The sequence below is a fragment of the Camarhynchus parvulus genome, chromosome Z, assembly GCF_901933205.1.
Source record: "Camarhynchus parvulus chromosome Z, STF_HiC, whole genome shotgun sequence".
NCBI classification, from domain to species: Eukaryota; Metazoa; Chordata; class Aves; order Passeriformes; family Thraupidae; genus Camarhynchus; species Camarhynchus parvulus.
The window spans coordinates 69028021-69050241 of NC_044601.1; the positions used below are offsets into that span (position 1 = coordinate 69028021).

Below are 22221 nucleotides of genomic sequence, written 5' to 3' on the forward strand. Positions count from 1 at the left end.
GAAAACATGCACAGATCAGTCACAGGGCATGCAGCATGCAGTAAATGGAGAGGAGAGGTTAATAACCTGGAAGCATAGGATCTGAGAATGTGAGAACAAGTTAAAGACAAGAGTTCCTCTCCATTGTCACTGAGGGTCGAGAAGCAATGCTGCAGCGTAGAGCAGTGGGAGTGGGGGAAATACAGTTTGTCCAAGACATACACATATCTCCGCAAGTGGCGGCAGGTATAACTGAAAGACAAGGGTAGAGGGAGACAAAACAGAAAAAAGAGGTGTTTTCCTTTAAGAAAGCTAAGTCATGGTTTAACATCCCTGGCTTTTGTGCCAAGAGTCAATGGAAGATGCCAAGAAAGCAATGGAGCGGTCTGACATAAAACAAACAGTTTCAAGAAACAGAGGGATCTGTTTGCCCCTGTGCCCACACGCTGGTTCTGTCACTGCTGCACGGGGAATTTGCCAAGTCTCACACATTAGACACAAGAATTTGGGCTTATTTTGGGTGTGTGTGTGATTTCTCTCCCTCCTCCCCCCTGCTCCCAGTATCATCTTAAGAGAAGTTTTATCTCTCTCAATAAATGCAGGAGACTGGCCCCTGATTTACAAAGGTTACCTTTAAAAAAGACCTAAGAATTTCACAAAATTTAACCACCTCTCATCAAAACTGACAGTTGACTTAGAGAGGAAAAAATCATACTGAGTTATTGCTCTTGTAGTCTGGGATTTCAGTGGTAGAGCATTCCTGTATTTAATTCTAGTTGCTCAAATGCAATGCTTAATCATAACAGAGTTACTCAATTAAGACCTGGCTAGCTTTTCCACGAAGAACTAGAGTCACTTCTATGAAGTAACTACAGAGCAAGCAATAAAACATTTAAAATTGATATTAAGCAACCCTGAATGCACCTGAGTAAGAGATATATTGCCTATGCCTATGCACAGGATATCCTACCACTCATAACGGAAAGAAAAATAAATTCATTCGTGTTGTTCACCTGCAACAAACTGCATACTGGAAAACTCTGAGGCACATAGAAAATATAACCTCAACTACCTTTTATTATAGGGTTTGTATAGAAAGTACTTCGCTGCATAATGGTGCACAGCCCAGGGTGTGCCAAGTATGATGATGTGATGTGATGATGTGTCTCAGTGATCTTACAGCTGGACTTGGTAATCCTGGCAATCTTTTCCAACCTTAATGATTCTGTGATTCTAAGTTGTCCAGAAAGTGCTTTAACTGGCCCTATATACTGAGAGACAAAAAGATCAGCTCATGATGGTCCTACCAGGCTCTGCTGTCCTCACCTGCAGCCAGGGAACACAGCTCTCTCCAGGACAGACATACCCATGGAGTGCTAAACTGGGAAAGTTTCCCGTGGAGATTTATGAAACCAAGTCTCTTCTGCTAACTTTGGCAAGAACCAACAACACCTGAACTCTAGGCTCCATCCAAATTAAAAAACCCCATTGTTTCATGGCATCATAGGTGGAAAATTGGCCCACGGGTTATACACCCAACTACCTGCATTTTACAGGCTAGCGTCTCTGTAAATCCCTATGTTACACAGTCACATGTGGCTGCTCTTTCCTGAGACATTTGTGTACCTCGGAGAAAAAAACAGGACAAAAAAAGAGTGCCACCAACAGTGCCACCAATCGGTGCAATCAGTGGGACTCGCAGCCCAAGACTGCACCAAAACCAACCTCCCTCTCAACCTCCCTCTGCTTTGCTTTAAACAACACTCACTACTGGATTACATCAGTCCTATATTTGCTCTGGAAGTTTAAGAACACAAGATCCCTTTTGGAACTTCATTTGCAGACATGATAATCGTCAGGAGATGAAGAAGCTCAAGGATGCCACTTTTTAAGTGTTCCTGCCTTTTCTGCTTTCCTGACCACAGCACACTGTGAGCAAGGCAGTCTATTCTATTAATTCCATAGGCCAGGGATGGACAAGATAAAGGATTTACAGGGTCCCATACTAAAGAAAACCCTCAACCCACAAGCCTGCTCTTCCATCTACCTGGAGAGGCCACATATTTTTTTCCAAAACCAAAATAAAGAGCATAATTTAGAATGATGATGCTTTGAAGATTTAAATGGTTCTAAGTCCACTGTTACCATTTATTATATTTAACCAGGCCTCTTACTAGAAAACTCCTTCCAGCTATTCAATCTTGTTAGATTTATCAAGAAATTGAACGGGTCTTCCATTGTAGAATCCCACGATGGTTTGGGTCGGAAGGGACCTGAAAGACTATCCAGCCCCACCCCCTGCCATGGGCAGGGACACCTTCCACTGTCCCACGCTGCTCCAAGCCCCATCCAGCCTGGCCTTGGGCACTGCCAGGGATCCAGGGGCAGCCACAGCTGCTCTGGGCACCCTGGGCCAGGGCCTGCCCACCCTCCCAGCCAGCAATTCCTAATTCCCAAGATCCCAAAATCTGTCCCTGCCCTCTGGCCCTGGGAAGCCATTGCCTGGCTGCTGTCCCTGCATGCCTTGTCCCCAGTGGCTGTGCAGCTCTCCTGGAGCCCCTGGAGGCCCTGGCAGGGGCTCTGAGGTGTCCCTGGAGCCTTCTCTTGTGCAGCTGAGCAGCCCCAGTTGTGCCAGGCTGGCTCCACAGAGAAAGTGAGAGCAACTATCTTTGACCCCTGCCAACATTCCCCATAAATGGGAAGAACAGGACTTGATCCCATAATCACCATTACCATATTCAGGCTTAACTGACCAATGGGGTGAGGTGACAGCATGTGGTGGAGGAAGAGAAGTTTTGCCAAAACATCACCCAGAGGTTCTGGAGACACACCCAGGGTGACACAGCGTCAGCAGCACTGCCCTCCATAGGCCATTCCTATTTTCAAAGCTGGTCTAGCCTACTGAGAAGTTTGACATTATCTCACATCAAGAGCAATGCAATCCCATAACTCCATGACTTTCATAGCCACTTGGACCTGCAGAACTTACATCAAATTGAAGACTAAGCATTTCTGTTATTAAATCCTCTGAAGTAAACCAGAATAAAATCCAGGCTTAAGAGCAGAGTTCCTTTAAGACCATGTACATTAAGAGACATTGACATCAATTTTCACTGACTGCTTGTGAGTTTGAAATAAGCTTACTTGATCCACCAGAAATGAGGTTTCCAGCTACATCTACTTTTACTGAAATTTTTGTTTTCTTCATATTTTATGGGGAACATTTCTTTTACTTCATAGCAAAAGGTGATCTTCAACTACAAGGCAGTACTAAAATATTTGAAAAACACTACTGCAAACAATAAAGACAATTATATTTGATTTCAGGTGTGTCTGTGTGTGTGTGTGTGTGTGTGTGTGTGTGTGTGTGTGTGTGTGTGTGTGTGTGTGTGTGTGTCGCGTGTGTGCTAGTCAGGCATCCTGTTTACCTGGAAAACAAAACTACCTCACACTGAACTAAAATCCCACTTCAAAAGACTGTAATCCCCTCATATAGAAATCCATCTGATCAACATTTTGAATTCTGATACAACAACACACCAGTGTCCATTTCTAAAAGCTTAAAGGTAGAGTGCCTTGCTATAAAACTCTGTCAGGGAATCTGGGTGGACTTGAGTTATCCCAATCTAAAAAAGGTAACTATTCATACATAACAATAAACTATCACTCTATTTATGGTAATGAAAATAATAAAACTCTTTTCTTGTCTTCTCACTACACAAAATACACAGTGACATTCAACAGAAGTTTAAATTATGAACAAAATTCCATATGCTCCATCAAAACTTCAAGTTATTGAAGTTTTTTGTCTTTAACAGCCATGAAAGCCACAAAACCCAAAACTTTCAGATCTAAAGCAACAGAGGTCAGCATCAGTATTTTGGAGACTAAAGTGCCAGGATCCTTTCTGTCTGGTAGTTCTCCATCTCTCATACTGGATCAGTTGGGACCCTTTGTGATTACAGAATATCAGCTGGATGGAAACATAAACATGGAAACCCAACAACATCTTTAAGATAACAGAAGATGCTCAAAACTGACAAGAATCATGGCAAAGCACCAAATTCAGTCTTTATAAAGTCAGAAAGCAGCATTTAGAAGGCTCCAAGGATTTAATCTCATAGGTATTTTTATAGGTTTCTTGTTTATTTTTCATTTTCTCTACTACACATTGAGGATGGAGAATTAAAAGAGACAAAAATTGAACAAAACACCAAAACCACCATAAAAATGCTCACTTGATAACCATCAATAATGTGAATTTTGGAGTAAAAACATACCTAAAGTAATTTGGTATTGTAAGAGACAGCACAGAGAACCTGACATCTGTGATGAAGCCTGTAAACTACCTGCTACCTGAGAATTTTTTCCTCTCATGTTTCTGGCATCCCTCAGTGATTCCTTCTCTGATCATGGCACTGTCTAATCTTTCCCAGCAGCTGGTATAGAGAGGGCAGGGAGGAAGCTGCAGTATTGGCTGACAAAAGAAAAAAAGAGAAGAGAAAAGAAAAAAAAAAGAAAAGGAAAAAAACCTCAAATAAACCACATTAGTCAGCCATATCAACCTCCTAGGGAAAAAAAAAAAGTTAATTTGCTCAAAGGGATAATTGATCCTGCTTTTAAGTCTCCCCAACTTCTGAGCTGTCCTTTCCTCTGCCACCCTGCAAGGGCACCCTGTTCTCATCAAGAGGTGAATGCCTTCATCTGACTGCTGTGAGAATACTCTCACCCATTTACCCCAATCTTCTGTAATCCTGGAACCCTGGTCCTCTGCCTGAGAGCTTTTTAAATTTGTCTGAACCAGAAGTAGTTAAAATGAAGGCTGAGACCCTCTACTGTACTCACTGCTCACTGCCTGAAACCCAGGTACAGGTAGGGGAAACACACATTTCTACACACATACAAAAATTAACCCAGCATATCTACATTTATTTGTAATTAAGTGCAGATTCGATGAACGTAAAGAAAAGTTTTATTTCCTTTTTCTTACCCCAGTCACTAAAGGTACTCTGATGACAGGAGTTAAGCAAGAGCATCAAAGACACACTTTAAAACATATGGGAGCTTGATGTGGAGAGCCAGAGGGAAGGTGGAGGTTGCCATGTGAATAGAAGAAAATATTTTCAGTAGGAAGGGACCTATAACTTTCTAGTCCAACTGCCTGACCAGCTCATGGACGACCAAGTTAAACCATGCTAAAGCATTAGCACAGGGTGCCCAGAGCAGCTGTGGCTGCCCCTGGATCCCTGGCAGTGCCCAAGCCAGGCTGGACAGGGCTTGGAGCAGCCTGGGACAGTGGGAGGTGTCCCTGCCCATGGCAGGGGGTTGGAATGATACAAGACTAAAGGTCCCTTCCAACCCAAACTATTCTGGGATTCCATGATGGACCATCTCTCTAGGAAGGCTGTACCAGGGTTTCACCCACCTCTCAGTAAAAATATGCTTCCTAATGTCCAGTCTGAACCTCACCTGGGCAGTTTTGAACCATTCCCATCCTTCCTATCACTAGATTCCAGGGAGAAAAGGTGACTCCCTTCCTCAGGAAGCTGCTGCAGGGAGCAATGAGGTTGCGCCTCAGCCTCCTTCTCTCCAAACTAGGCCAGCCCAAACTCTTCAGCTGCTCCTCACAGGACACTCCTTCCAGCCCTTTCACCAGCTTTGTCACCCTTCTCTGGAAGCACCCAAGGACCTTCACATCTTTCTCAGATGGTGTGTCCAGAACTGCACGCAGTGCCCAAAATGACACTGCAACAATGCTCAGCAAAGTGGGATAATCCTCTCCCCTGAACAACTGTTTTTGCTGTGTGTGATGCACACCAGGATGCAGTTTTCCCTCTGGGAATGCCATGGCACAAAGGATGTCACAGCTTCCTGCAGCTTTAGTTATCCCCCTGATCATGTGGAAGCCCTCCAAGCAACTTGTGTGAAACCAGCAGATGGTAAAACCAGCAAATAAGTAAGACTTTGCTGAAGATTCTTCCAAAGTTTCTCTGAAAATTTAAATATACTAATTGGCCACTGAAATTATTTTGGTTTAGGTGATCATATCACTTCCAAGATTTAACTCAAACTCCACATTAATTCAAGAAGTGAACATAAGGCTACAGTCACAGACTAAATGCCTAGCAAAAATAAGAGTTTGAAAACAAGAACTGAGGAAATTCATTATATATTTACATTCATTTTTCCATCCAAAATTTAAGACTTGAACAAGACAACAGCACTAAGCAAAACATGCAAAGCCACTTATTTGTTTAAACTAGAAAGCTGATATTTTCTCTAGTGAAAACAACTGTTATTTTAAAATAGGCAAAGGCAAAAATGTAAACAGCACCAGGCCAACATTTTAATGACACAGAAAGGAAGCAAGCTGGACAGGGTATAGATAAGTGGTATAAAACCAGTGTTCACTAACCCTTCTACAAATACAACCTAGGCTGAAACAGCATATACAGGATTCAAAAGAAAAATTCCCAGTTTAAGTAATCGTAAATCATAATCTTCCTCTTGGCACATGCCAGATTTTATGAGAGCTATAAATCTTTAGCGTTATTGAGAAAAAGAAAGGTCTTGAAGACATACATGCCATGTGTATTAGCTCAGAGAAACTAGATTAATCTGCAGCAATAAAAAAAGCCAATTCTACTAAGCCTGATTAAATATTTAGGTCATATTGTTTCTGCGGCAGAATTTAAAAAATGCACAGCAAATAACATCTCTCCCTGAGCTTGAAGACTTAATCACTGTATTTTCAAAAGGCAGTTATGTTACAACACGACTCTACAGGAAAGCCAATATGAAATTCTTTAAAAGAAAAATAAATTAAAGTATAAGCTATTAAACTAGCACATGTTAATCAACACACTGAACTACCTCTGTACACATGGGCAGAACGTCACGACATGCATTACTGTTCATGTTTGATAATTTGAGTTCTAGGAAGTCCTATTAGTCACTACTCCTCTGTTCCCAAAGACAAACCCAAGCAAAATACATTCTGTACTCAAACACCAAATATATGGTAACAACAACTTATTAGATCATCCACTCCATGAGAATTGATTTCTATTCTGCCTGATATGTCACAAATTAATGTTATTTCATAAGGCACAAAGAGCTGAAAGGCAAATAATCTCTCTGCCTATATCAAGGCTAGGTTGGACAGGGCTTGGAGCAATGTGGCCTAGTGGAAAGTGCCTCTGCCCAGTGCAGGAGGGTTGGAATGAGATGATTTTTACAATTCCTTCCTACCATGGGCCAGTCTAGGATTCTGCGATTCTTGCAACAGCAAAATACATCATACACAAAATGCAAAAATAGAATTTTGGATTGAACTTTTCATTTATGTTTAGTACACTGATGACATGATGAACTATGGTACTAATGAACCACAGCAGAAGTCTAATTGTCTATTTGTATTTCAGTACCAAGAACGTTTTGAAAGACAAACATGCCCAGGTTCATGGAAAGATGTTCTGGGCTTCTTTGGGGCGAGTTTCTGCCACTATGGTGATAGCACAGTTAAACTGCTTAAGAAATTCCATATTTTTCATACTGTTTAAGTATTTTTTGAATTATTATTCTTACATTAGAGTCACAATTAAGATGAAAAAGACCTTAGGGGATCTCTAGCCCAACCTTCTGCTCACAGCAGAGTTAAAACTGTATCCACACCTGAACAGAGGCTTATCTGGTTGTCTCAGAAGCCTCTGGGGGAGAGACTCTACAACATCCCCGTGCTGCTGTGCCAATTCTGCCATGACCACGAAAAATTGCATTTTTCCCTCAGCCTGGAACCTCCTGGTCATTCTCTCTCATCTTCCTGCCACACCCTTCTGTATAAAGAGCCTGGCTCCATCTTCTCAGCAGCCTTCTCATACACATGGGAATGCTGCTCACCCTTTCCGTGAACCCCCTACTGTAGCCTTGCCCCAAAGCCTTCTCTCCTCCAGGCTAAACAAGCCCAGTGCCCTCAGCCCACCTTCCCACACCAGCTCCCAGCCATCATGCAGCCCTCCATGGGACTCCCTCCAGTCTGGCAGCCCCTCTGCTATGTCTAGGGGCCCAAAACCTGGATGCAGTTTTCCAGATGTTATCCCACACAGTGGTCTCGTATGGGCACAAATCAACACACATGACACTCTTGGATGTGCATTACCAGGCCCTGTGGACATGGATATGTCAGTTCTCAAGTAAGCCTGACTTGATCCTTTTCCACTGCTGACTTTCCTTCTTCCCTGATCCCCAACTAATGTCCTCTGCTAAGTAACATTCTCATAGATTTAGAAAAATACTTCATTCCTGCAGGCCTTCTTTTGAGATGCAAGAATCCCTAAATTTATATCTTACATCATAAAGTGATGACAGGATTTTAAATTACATTACTGCAAAACAGCAGTTTGGTGGTGAGGGGTCACCATGGGGTTAAAGGTGCCATAACAACATAGAAAAGGATGAAAATTATTTAAATGCTTAAGAAGCGATTATTTGTGATAATGTGTCACAGATGTAAGTTCCCATGCCCTGAAGCAGCACTCTGTCACAGTACTGGCCAAATGTACACGACAGGCTTATGAGAGGAGTATTATCTTTATGCATGAAAGTATTTATAGTGAAGGAGGGCAAGGAAATGAAAGCCAAACAAGTTCTGGAGATGTCTGATAGACTGAAAACAAAACGAGAAATATATGAGATTCTTCTACAGAAAAGACCAAATTACTTCTGTACAGATGAAGTTCTATCAGAAAGAACAAAAGGATTTATATATTAAAAGCAGACAGAAATAACTGATGACCCATAAGCAAAAAAGATCTAAAAGAGCTCAGAGGAAGTGTCTATTCAGTTCTGATGTTTCAGACAAAGGCGAAGGCTTTAATCACCCAGACGCACTGGTTACTTGGAAGGCACATATCGCCGGCAGCTTAAGAGACGCTACTATGGGAATGTTGTTTTGGAAACCTCCTGTGCTTTATCCTTTGGCTAGACACTTGTGATAATTCACAGGCTCTGCATGGGATTACAGGGATGCTACGACACCCTCATTAACACAGGCATTTGCATCTCCGTCTGCCTGAACCTGGAAAATCTGGCATTGGGAGACAGCGGCAACAGAGGGCACGGCACGCGAGGGCAACGGTGTCTGAGCCCCGCTGCCCCACCCACCCAACATCCATCCACCCATCATCCATCCATGCATCCATCCATCCATCCATCCATCCCTCCCTCCCTCCCTCCCTCCCTCATCCATCCCTCCCTCCCTCATCCATCCATCCATCCCTCCCTCCATCCATCCATCCCTCATCCATCCATCCATCCATCCATCCATCCATCCATCCATCCATCCATCATCCATCCATCCCTCATCCATCCATCCATCCATCCCTCATCCATCCATCCATCCATCATCCATCCATCCCTCATCCATCCATCCATCCATCCATCCATCCATCCATCCATCCATCCATCCATCCCTCATCCATCCCTCCCTCCCTCATCCATCCACCCATCATCTCCATCCATCCATCATCCATCCATCCATCCATCCATCCATCCATCCATCCATCCATCCATCCATCCATCCATCCATCCATCCATCCCTCCATCATCCATCTGAGCCCCTGCTAAATGGGGTACTTGCAGACAGACCTCAGCACACAACTGAGTCATAGGAGCGTGCCTCTACAAAACTTCATAGTAAATTTGTTTATTCATTACAAAACTAAGTGCACTTACTTTACCTAAAAGCCTGTTATTTCCTAAACTCGCTGAAGGCCATTACCATTAAATAGGCTGAGTCATTCAATGGTTATAAAGACCTGCTGCACATTAAAGTTGTTAAATCCTGATTCTTTTGCCTGTACCTATAGTTTCACCCTCCATTTACAAATGTCAGATGATTCAATGTGCAATATTGTCTTTGAGAGCCACAAAAATGCCAGTGAAAATACACAGTGGTAGGAAATACCTCCGTTTGAGTACTTAAGAGACTCAGAAATTTCACAGATTGTTATTTTCTATTCCCAAAATCCATTAGAAAGCCTATTTGAAAATCCTCACTGAAGTGTGGAGTCTGAAAGAACTGAAAATTTCCATGTGTGGTGGAAAGGAAGGAGGCATTTGGAGGGCACTGACACAGCTCTGGTTCCCTCCCTGCAGCCACTCATACCTATCCTGACTTCACACAAGTGGAGAGGGACATTAGTTCACTGCAGTGCAGAGCTGGAAAAATACTAGACGTATATAATGACATCAGTTAAAATGCGAAATAAGCAGCAGCCTGACAAGGAAAAAAAATATAATTAATGCTGGATTTTTGGCTACATTTTTGTTCCATACTAATGTTTACTTAGAATCATTTTAGTTTGTCAGATAAATCCTTAAAAGTTCATTATTCATTTCTTCAGATCACAGTACATGGTTTTTTCTAAAGGGAAAATTTCTAAACAGGAAAGAGTACATGTTGTATCAGAATAAAGCACTAATGAGCCAAATACCCCGCAACTGAGGATAAATTACAGGTTCAAGCAAGTCATTATCTTGAGTCACCTCTATTTTTGTTAAGGAACACAGTCCCATAAATATGTTCCATTCAAAACAAACTGAGAAGACAAGACTGCAGCTTCTAGGATTCTACTGGAAAGGCAAATAATAGTTTCTAAAAGACTATCATAATTCCCTTGTTTTTTTAAATCTCAGAAAAATCTTATGCGGAACAACTTATTGGTTTAAAACAGTCTTTATAACACAAAATCTATAAAGATTACATCTTGATATCTCTAAGGTCCCTTCTGATTCAACCATTCTATGACCCCCACATTAGACATCCAAATCCCAAATAATACAATGGGACACAACCCAGCAAATACTTCAGTGGCCTTAAATTTTTTTCCAGCTGAAAGAAATCAAAATTGTATTAGCAGGAGTGGAATAATCCTACTTGATTTCTCATTTTTGTTTCTCGTAGCATTAAACATGCAGAAAATTTAGGTGACACAACTCTGAACAATCTCAGTCTACTCTGCAAATTCATCTGTAAAACAACACTGGAAGTCTATCACAAAAACAGTTATTTCTCTACAGGTTTCCTCAGATATTTCTTCTTCTCTATCAGAAGAGATTCACAAAATCAACAGTTTCAAAACTGTTACACCAAAACAGACAAGTTTAATTCCCCAATTTTAACACTCTATCAAGTTATACTGTTTCCAAAGAGCTTATGTGGCACAGTAACGATGAAGGGGCCAATCATAATAATTAAAAATGTCACAATGGGGCCTTCTCCCTCCTAAGTCCAGCTCTCTGTGACACATGTGATGCTCTGAAACAGGGTTCAAGGCTTCAACACACCTCAGTTCTCTGCTGATTTGAATCATACATCCTGCCAGGCAGGACTTGAGTCTGTAAGACTCTGAAATACCACATGATTTTCTGGGATGGTGGATGACAAGTGCGTTGTAGTAGTGCCTTGCCCCCCAAAAATGACAGAATTATCCTGCTGGTTGTTGCCTACAAGTCAACAGAGACACAAAAAGTGGTCCATGGAAGATCAAACTACCTTGTACAAAGTTGAGCTTTCAGAGTGGTGCATATTTTGATACTAAATACCTTTTAAAGCCAAATCAGCAATCAAACTGTCATTTTAAAGGAGTCCTGTGGCCATTAACTGCAGAGCAGAAGGTAAGATAGTTTAACTGCTCTGGTCAATGTGAGAAAACCCTGACACAGAGAGAAGCAACTGCTCCCCCAGAACCCCTCCATGGCTCACACTGATCCAATCTGTCCATCTGGGGAGCCTCCATGACCCGTGAGCTGGGGGTCCTGGGCTGCAAACACTTCCAGCGGCATGTGGGGCACTCAACTGCTCATGCCAGATGGGGGACGAGGGTATTACTGTCCCATCAGATGCCCACTCAGAATCCCCTGCAGGTTCAACCAGGCTTAAACCAAGTTCAATGATATTTCCATGTTGGAAACAGCTGATATCAGCCTAAAACCTCACCTCCATATGTTACACACAGGCAAAAACGGGCAAGCACACATGGGGTACCGCTCTTGGTGTTGACATAGCTAAAGCAGCATTTTAGTACATTTGACCACAACACTCAATTCCTAGTTACAAAGGATGCTTCTTTCCTCTTAAAAAATTAACTCATTCTATTTACATCCCTAAGTCGTGCCAGCAAGAGCCCATTTGCTACTAATATTCTCTTTTCCCTTGTCAGAACAATTGTTGCCTTCCCTTTTGTCACAGCATTTCCAACTAATTGCAATGACACCTCCCAATTTTGGAATGGCTGATCAGCTTATAAGCTTCCCCACAGCTAATCTAGGTCAACAAGCTACTAATAAGGCCAGCATATGTTTCTTTTATTTAACGCTATTGAGATCTTTATAAATCGCTTCTGTCTCCCAATAAAAGGCACCCCAGGGATTCAAGACCCTCTGTGGGTTTGAGAGTAACAGTGACAGAGCAGAGAATGAGGGGTATAAAAAACACTGCACACAGAGTAGGGAGCCTGTGGCTGTGGACAGCTCAAGGAAGAGAAGGCAAAGCCTGCCCAAGGTTTAACCAGATGACTCAAACAGTGTCTCCAGGTGTCCTACTGCACATACAACCTTGGCTACTGGCAGCCCACAGGTGAAAAGCAAAGCTCAGGCTCAGGGGCTTGAAGTTGCCTGATGTTCCATTTCCACAGTGTCCTCTTCCAAACGCAGCCTGAGCATGAGAATATCATGAAGGCCCTTTTTCTGAGAAGACATTAGTTTTCACTCTACTTGGAATGCTTAATAAAAATGGGATTACCACTTTTGCTGCACTTCATAGGGGTCAAAAAAATTCTCATTATAAAGCAGTTTCTCAGAAACAGAGTATAATTTTATCACAGAAACATAGAATGGCTTGTGTTGTAAGGGATTTTCAAGATCATGTCATTCCATCCCCCTACCATGGGCAGGGACACCTTCCTCTATCCCATGCTGCTTAAAGTCTTATTCAGCCTGCCCTTGGACAGAGACCCAGGAGGAACCACAGCTTCTCTGGGCACCCCATGCCAGGGCCTCCACACCATCACAGCCAGGAATTTCTTCCTAATATACCATGTAACCCTGCACTCTGGCAGAGAGAAGCCATTTTATATCCAGGCTAGACAATAAATGCTTTCTTTTCTGAGAAGAATGTTACAAACTATTTCAAAGTTAAGAAGCACTGAATTGTCTTTGAGGATTTTAATTCTTATTTCTGAGGCAAGGTCAATCAGTCAGTTCTGCAGCCTTCCATTCTGAAGAGAATTTACTGCCAGAATCCGTATCTTACAGCACATGGTAAATACTGCCCAGGTGAAGGATGGAGAGAAAAATCAATACAGATTTTTCAAAGTAACAAATTCACCAGTCCAAGTATTGAATGGCAATGCAAGTTTGTTGGGATGAACAGGTCATCAGCTACTGCTTTAAAGCAAACACAGAAAATTAAACAAGCTGATTAAGTTGCAGATAAACCTGAAGCCATATCCACAGAAATGCTCTTTGCCTGTTCACCTCAGTAACATGTGGTCTGCATGGAAATAATCAGGGATAGGAATTACTAAAAGCCACCTTTTTTATCAGCAGGTCCCTCTAAAGCATGGAATTGGAGAGTAGGGCTATGGGGCTTCCTGCACTGACAGTGAAATTAATATAAGCCTGAGGTTAAAAATCACATTTAGAAAATTTAGAAAATAATCATACTATTGTGATAACTATCATTGAAATAATTTCTTTCTAGGACAACCTATATGTGACTCAAAAGAGGACAAAAAATTATCTTTTATTCTTGAACAGCTCAGACTGGAGGTACTTGAGTTTCACTATCAGAAACCAGGGATTTTTGACTATTCCCCTCACATTATTTGCAGAGGCAGATTTCACTGCTTTAGTGAAACTGTTCATTACCCTCAATTCCTTCCTTTCTTCTTTTCTTTTGGTTAAAAAAGGAATGGGAAAGCTGATGCTCAGAGGGTTTACCATTGAGCAGTACAAAGCTGATGCTTAGAGGGTTCAGTATTTAAAAGCTCTGGCCACAGAGCACTAATTCCAAGCAGCTTCATCATTTATTATGTTATAATTTAACCTGTGAAGTCTCTCAATGTCTGCTGCCATGGGAGCAGGAGCAGTCTCTTTTCTCTAGGGCCTGCAATTGTGAACACTTCCCTGGTATGATTAAGAGATCAGTAAACTGAGATTTAATTTAATGGCTCAATTAAGAGATGAAGATTTGAACCCAGGTTGTAAAACCCTTGCCTACTGATCATTCCTACAGTACCATTACAGCCTACCCAAGCCCAGGCTCCTGGTGTCCATGGTGTGATACAAACCTGTGTGTTTCAAACCATCCCCAGAGCTGTGCAGCTCTAAGCAACATAAACCTCACGTTCCAACAGTACCAATGGAGAAGGAATAGAGGAGGGTGGAATCAGCTTTCATGTTACGTGTTAATAAATATGTAGGTTATAAATCAGCCACTGAACATCTTACTAGCATTATCTTGCTTTTTGATTACTGGAAGTTGACATTCCTGGAAATAAAGAGCCTTTCAAAATAAGGTTTCCTAGTGTCAAAGGACTTCAACTCCCAAATCTGGAACAATTCTAGGAAGTTTTTAATCTGGAAAACTGCTCTAATTTAACCCCATTCATTTCCCTGCTGTAAGAAAGATGCCGGAACTATGAGCTTAACAAAATTACTGCATACTTTATTCACCTAATTGTATTTGCTCAATTTAGACATCTCAGTTGAAGTGTAAAATGCCAACTTAGCTCAAATCTTATAATTTAAAAATCACAACTCCTGTATGAGAAGAAACACTTCTGTTCTATAGCCACATTTCCAAATGAGAATTAAATTAGAAAGCAAAGTTTGAACCATTAATGCAGCAACCTGGATTATGCTTCCAAGTTTTCTCCCTTAAAATGCACCTTTGATTTTATGAACTCCATCTCACTAGTTCCCTGCTCCAACTATCCCATTACTATTCTCCAGTGGTAGAGGAAGCTCTCTGCTAAAGAGCTTCCCAAAAGCACTGTGGGCATCAAAGAAAAAAAGGCAGGAAAACCAGAAAGCTCAGAGTCTAAAGTTGTGTGGGAGACAAATTTGTTTATCTTCCTATGTGAGCAGCCTAGAGAATCTTGAGCCAGCAATTACATCTCATTATTGGCACTACTAAATGATATTAAGCAATTGGCAAATTTTAATTTCATCACACTCACACACTAACAATTTCAGATGTTTCAGTTCAATGTGGTCTCTAACACATGGGTCAGATCACACAGGTCTTGCTGCTCTATAAGTATTTTTCTTCTTTGTTGAAACACAGTGATTCATACAAATTTTTCTGAGCAAAGAATGGATCAAGACCAGCCCTGGGAGAAAGACCTGGAGGTGCTGTGAGTGAGAGCTGGACCTGCCCCAGCCTGAACCCCACTGCCCTGGGCTGATCCCCCAGCATGGGCAGCAGGGCAGGGGGATCCTGCCCCTGTGCCCCTGGGCTCAGGTGAGAGCCCACCTGCAGAGCTGCCCCAGCCCTGGCTCCAACAGCACAAGGAGCTGGGGCTGTTCAGCTGCACAAGAGAAGGCTCCAGGGACACCTCAGAGCCCCTGCCAGGGCCTCCAGGGGCTCCAGGAGAGCTGCACAGCCACTGGGGACAAGGCATGCAGGGACAGCACCCAGGGAATGGCCCCCACTGCCAGAGGGTAGGGTTGTATATGGTATAAGGAAAGATTTTATTTACAGTTACTTTAAGGAAAACATTGGACAGGGTTTTGAGCAACCCAGTCTACTGGAAGGTATCCCTGTCCATGGAATGGAAGATGGAATGAGATGGGCTTTAGGGTCCATTCCCACTGAAACTATTCTGGGAGCGTATGAAATATGTTGCAGTAGCAATTCATTGTTCCTCTAAAAACCCACACATTACAGCTTAAAGACAATTTTCAGTTCAGCATAAACAGGACTTTAAAAGCACTGTTTAAAGTAACATCCTGTACTCTTTTTCCTAAACAACAGTCATAAACATTTTTGTTCAGGAAAATCCCATCAGATTTCTGTAAGAGGAAACCATACCAAAGAAATTAAATTACTAACACAGAAAAACATAAAGCAAATAAATGGTTTCGTTGGGGAGCTCAAACTTCTCAAATACAGCAGTACGTATCATCAAGGGTAGCAATTTTCACAGTAGCTTAAGAAACATAACCCTACAAAAAGATGAAGACATTTTTTCACTGAAGAGTAAAACAGAATTCAGGGCCTCATCCTCTTCTCAGATGTGTGGAACTACAGCAATGCAGTCAGAATTTACAAGCATTGATGTTTGAGGACATCACTCATAACTTATTTAAAAAAATAAATAAACAATGCTTACAGCTGGTACACCGGCCTCCAACTTTGCTCTCCAAGCAGGTACAGCAGGGCTGTGACGACACTCAAGTACAACCTACTGCATCCCACAGCATGGACAAAGTACACACGCCTCTGATCTGCACCCCTTTAAAGCACACATTCTTATCTAATTCCATTTGACTCCTATCAGCATCCGGAGAATTTACACCAACCTCTTTCCTCAAGTCATTCCCTGAATCTCACTGAAATCTCTGTGACTACCAAAGAAATCCACACAAGTGCAACCAACAGAATTCTTAGTGTCTCCCACAGCCCTGCACATGAGCAGCTGCGGAGGTTATGCACAAAAAAAGGAAAACTGGATGGTGTTTCTAGCCCCATGAAATCATCTGATGTTAAAAGTCCATGTCTAATTAGTGAGGTGCATGGCAACCTCTAGTGGCATATGCCTGCTTAGGAAAACGCAAACATTCCAAAGCATGAAGCTACAGGAAAAGCATTTGCCTGAAGTGATCAACCCTCTTCTTGTCACTAATTTTATTAGAATGACATGGAGAGGAGATGCCAGAACACAGCTGATCTGAGGAAGACCCTCCAAGTGTTACATATACTACAGCAGTCAGGCAAGCTGCAGAAAAGTCAGATATAATGAACGAAATCTGTTGCCAAATAGGTTAAAGGAATTAATGCAAACTGACTTGTAGTGTTAAGTGACAAACTGAATACTTGCACTACCATGCAGGTACATTAAAATATAATTTTAAGATACTACAAACAGCTGCACTCCACAGTGCAGTGCAGTACCACCCTCAGCAATCTGCTGATATAAAAGCTCTGAGTAATTAAACACAAACCCATGGTAGCAGTGCATAGAGAATCTCAGAATATTCTGAGCTAGAAGGGACCCATAACAATCATTGAGTCCAACTCCTCAGTGAATGGTCCATACAGGGATCAGAGAAGGCAAGGATTTCAAAGTCAAGGCAATCTACAACAGAGGACATCCAACACTAAGTGAACCCTGGATCTTACTAGGAAACATCTATTACTTCTATTTTTAACTTCCAGCAGCTGCTTGTGATAGATTTACACAAATCAGACAATTTTCATGCTTTGCTGGAACGTGATACAAATTACCCAACATTATGAAGTTGTCTTTTACTGAGCTCTTAAGTGCACTACATGAATATTCCCAGCTCATTCTTTCACAGAAAATAGTCTTCAGAATTTAAAACAATTGGCTGTCTCTGCTCAGAATAGGATTAGGAAAAAGCCTGTGTGGAAATGGAATTAATTCTCACATTAAGGAAGGAGTCATTAGAGCATCTGGTGAGGTTTAAATTATGACTGTCTATTCAGTTGTATTAAAATTCAGATTTTAAGTGTTTCAGAGCTACTTAATTTAGAAACCTATACCCTGAAATACTTCATGTAATATAAATACTATTTTGTTTTTCCTTTGCAGAAAACGCTTTCTGATTAAGATGCTTGTACTCCGATGGTGAAGCAGAATAGGAGCATAAACATATATATATTCTGCTTTGTCATCATGAAACAAAGCTGGGTCCATCACTGCTGGCAAAATTTAGTAATTGTGGATAACAGACTTCCTAAGGTAGAAAAAGGAAAAACCATATATGACTTAAATACCAGCCCCTTAAGAAATACATGTATTTGTACTGCTTTTCTTGGTAACTGAAACTTCATAGCAAATCTAGTGTATTTTGAGAGGAAATCAGCTTAAAATACTCCCTCCATCATGATTAAACCTGCCAAGGAGCCCAGGGCTGTAAAGTTTCTGAGAAGAAAATGCAGTAAAGTCTAACAGGAGACAGGCTGCTCCTGGAACTGGCTCTTCCTTCCAGCCTGCTCATGTCCTACTCCCACAGGAGACTTTACAACAGATTTTAATACATTTTTAAAGTCGTGTCTTTTGATTTACAAGCAATCATGATCACAGTGACAAATTAAATTCCAGTCTTGGTGGTCATTTTTCCCTACTGTCCAGATGTACAGTTTTCTAACTCCAGAATAAGATCCGCTTTCCCTAATACTCCTCTTGTTTTTGCTGGTTCTGTTTCAAATCTAAAGTCACCTCCTTCATTACAATTTCCACTTATAATAATATGGAGTGCCTGGCTACAATAAGACAGAAGCTTAAAAGCAACAGCATGGAATGCCTTTGGACTATCTAAGAATGTCACAGTATACGTAATAGAGATCTTATTGCCTTTGGTTTGCTTTTTCAGTAGATGAGTATGACCATTTTCTCTACCCACCCTTACATTACTTCCAGGCAGAACAATACAGCTCCAACCTTGCCAGCACCCAATGGCTGGGATAGCCAGCATCTTTCTCTCTGCTGTCCTACCAGACTAACATGTCAAAAATTCTCCAAATGCACTGAGATCTCCAACTAATTTATAGAATCACAGAATAGAACTATAGAACCATTTAGGTTGGAAAAGCTCTTGAAGACCATTGAGTCCAACCATTCCCCCAGCACGGCCCAAGGCCACCACCGACCCATGTCCCCAAGCGCCTCATGGCTTTTAAACACCTCCAAGGATGAGGAGTACAACAACTGGACTCAATGATCTTCCACTCTGACAGAATCTCCTTTCCCTGTTTTCTGCCATTCAACCCTTTGCCTTCTTTCTGCACTCGTCAGTGTCAAGCAGCAGAACAAGTCTTGTCTGCTTCCAATAAGAATATCACAGCTAAAAATCAAGCAGCATTGTTAAAGTTATGTGTTAACTATTCAGGTTGAGAGACATTAGGAATAAGGCTCCCAAACATTAGGGGATCCTAATAAAAAGCTGCATGAAATGAGTGAAAGTGAAATTCTTGGGTCTTGAGACTAGCAAGTAACTGCTTCCTGCCCCTAATACACCCAGAAGGACACATCTCACTGTGGGCTGCAGAAACAGCCATAGAATAAAAGAGAACAAAATCAGAGCCCAGGATTCTAGGATCAAGCCCTGAAGTGGCAAATGAAATATCACAGTAAGAACCAGGCCAAGTTTTTGAGAGTCAGAGAATTTTATCTCACACCACATAAGGATCTCTGATTTCAGAACATTTCAAAGGCTTGGAAAACTCAGACTTCAAGTCTATGATTTGAGAAATGAGCACAGCAAATATTTAAGACAATGTCTGTGGCAAGTAAGGGGAAAATAGCTCCATTTCAAACTCTGAACCCTCTTTACTTCTGCCAAGGGTATGAAAAGAGGGCAAGTGTAAGGCAGGTGAAAGGCACCAACACAATGCATTCATTGGTAACCTGTCCTACTTATACCACCAACCATTTTCAAAGGAGAAGTGTCTTGGAGAGAATTAAATCCTTAAGAACAAGCTGTATGTCATGTTAACCCAGTCCTTGACAAAGTGTACAGGTACACAATTATTATTTTTGGCACGCAGTCTGTACCTGACAAGCCCTGTAACAATTTATTCCAGATCACATTAAAAAGGACCTTCCTAGTTTCCCTTGGAGCGTGGAGCAGGGCTGGCTGCCAAGATGAGAAGGATGCCTGGCGCAGGGTTACCTGCCTCTACAATGTGCTCTGCAGCACAGAAACACAATAGGAAGGACCAACTTCAATATCTGCTTCTTCAAAGTTCTGGCCTTGTTTTACAACCAGAGCAGATACTGACTATTGACTCCTATACAGGATAATAAATGTAATTATTTGGAAAGCATAGATTTAGGCTTTATTGCCCATATTTGCAGAGTATTGTCACAAAATGATCATTTAATTATATCTGATTTTAAGAATAGACCTTTTGCCAAATATGCAGGAAGAAATAAGTAGAGAATCCATGCTGTGTAGCACTTGAGAACCAGTGCTCAGTGCATTTTTATAATAACTGAATACACGACTGAATTTGCAATTCCAACAAACCCCTGAAAACCTTCTGTTTTGAAGGCAGGTATTGAGCTGTTCTGTTAAGAAGATCAAAAGGCAGAAGTTTTTCAGACAGAGAAACTAGTATTTTTACTGCCCATTCACAGCAGGTTCAAATATAGAGCAAGTAAGATTTATTCTGGGATTATTTAGTTACTCAGTTATTAGTTCTGCTGTTTAGTTCATTGGTATCTACTAAAGCATATAAAATTAATGTTTCTGTACTACTAAGGCAAACAAAATTCAAGCTCCAGAGTTTCAGCAGAGATAATTTTTCCAGCAGGGTCTTTATATTTACCTGATGATCCTCTGAGCAGCATACTGATGAAGCGAGCGGAACTGTGCCGACATATTTGCTAAGGCTGCCAGACAATTTGTGTGAAGGTATTTGTCCTGTCAGAAAGAAGAGGAAAGATAAAAAAAACCAACACATCAAACTGTTGGTTGGATACGCACTGACACCTCTGGCAGGAGTAATTCAAAAGACTGAGTAATGTATGTTGTTTTTAAAGCACAGGAAGAAATGCAAAGTGTATATACTCGGTGAGGTTTGAACATGTTTTCTTAAAATATAAGGGTTATAAAAGAGTGATTCCATACAAATTTCAGAGTGTATACATACATATACATATATACATATATGTATAGATATGTTTGTATTTGTCTTTCAATGTTCATTTACAGTTGCACCACAGCTGTAACATATACACAAAGACATTTTCTTCCTCTCCACCTTTCTCTCTCTCCCTTTTGTAGTCTTATCCTAAAACTTCCTACTTCACAACTCTGAAGTAAGGTACAATCATATGTTACTTCAGAGCACTGGTCCCCATTTCAGCATCCCTGAAACCATTTGGCCAAATAAGCATTTATCTGATGGCCCTTTCAAAGTCTAGGGTTCTCGCAGAATGAAACTTGTCCACTTATCCAATCCAAAGGGGATTAATTTCCCTATTCAAGTCTAAAATATTAATTTACATAACAGATTCTAAATACTCCAAATATATGCCAAATTTGTTCTTATTCCTTCCAATTATTTTTATCATATAAGTTACACCCTTAATTTTTGCAGTTTAAAATGTATTTAAGGTTTAATGTAATAAATTCCATGCCTTGAATTGTTGAAAATATTCAGAAATGTGTGATACTATGTTTGCATTTGCAAAAAAGATAAAAATCCTATTGTGCATTGAAAAATGCACAAAATCAATCTAGGCTATAAGGCTCTGAAATTAAAGCAGTTTTGCTTTGCCAGAGCTCAAAGAGGTCTTCTGGCCCAGTCCCTGTCACACTTCCTAAAAAATTAACAATAAATAGACCTGAAATTCCCTCTTTTAAGTCATTCAGAGAGGTAAATATCCAATCAGGAATAACTTCTTCTCATGAAACTAAGGAACTCTTTCTTCTCAACTGAAGATGGACTTGATGCCTGAATGAAGGTCTTTAGAGAACCATACTCAATGAACTGGAAGACAACACAGAAATTGTGTTACAGGTTCACCAATACTTAGTTAACAGCTGATCTATTTTCTTTCTTCCTGTAAAACAAGATGACAACTGGATGCAATAGAATTAATAAAATCCTACCCCCCATTTGAAATTGAATTCAAGCTGCTGAGGTTAGGAATTCACAAGCGCTCAACACAACTCTTACCCTTGTCCGTGTCATGTTGTACTGGATGGTTCTTATCACAACCAGTATTAGAAGACTCCCAAGTGAGATCTCCGTTAGGACACGCTCAGCATACCAAGTAATGTTTTTCAGTATCTGCAAAAAGAAAAAAAATAAAAGAAAAAGGCTCTTCAGCACCTAGGTCTGAATAAGAACACAGGAAACTGTCTGGAGTCTCAAATTTCTTAAGACATGAAAATTAGTTTCCAGTCTCAAATGTTACTTATTTTTTGTACTCCAAAGCATAACAACATTACAAAAAATAGTCAGATCTCTGCAGCATTTTC

General features: G+C 41.1%; 1 protein-coding gene across 3 annotated transcripts in view; it reads right to left on the bottom strand.

The window, feature by feature from the left end:
* Nucleotides 1–22221, bottom strand: part of DYM (dymeclin) — a 209696-nt gene that overhangs the window by 91639 nt on the left and 95836 nt on the right. For 2 of the 3 annotated variants that reach the window (XM_030969399.1, XM_030969398.1), the window contains exons 12-13: nucleotides 21917–22030; nucleotides 20561–20655 (exon numbers count right to left, since the gene is read on the bottom strand). In XM_030969399.1, coding sequence (XP_030825259.1) covers nucleotides 20561–20655; nucleotides 21917–22030 — 209 coding nt within the window. Of the gene's footprint in view, nucleotides 1–66; nucleotides 232–20560; nucleotides 20656–21916; nucleotides 22031–22221 lie in introns of all 3 variants that reach the window. The other variant, XM_030969400.1, reaches the window with a different exon arrangement.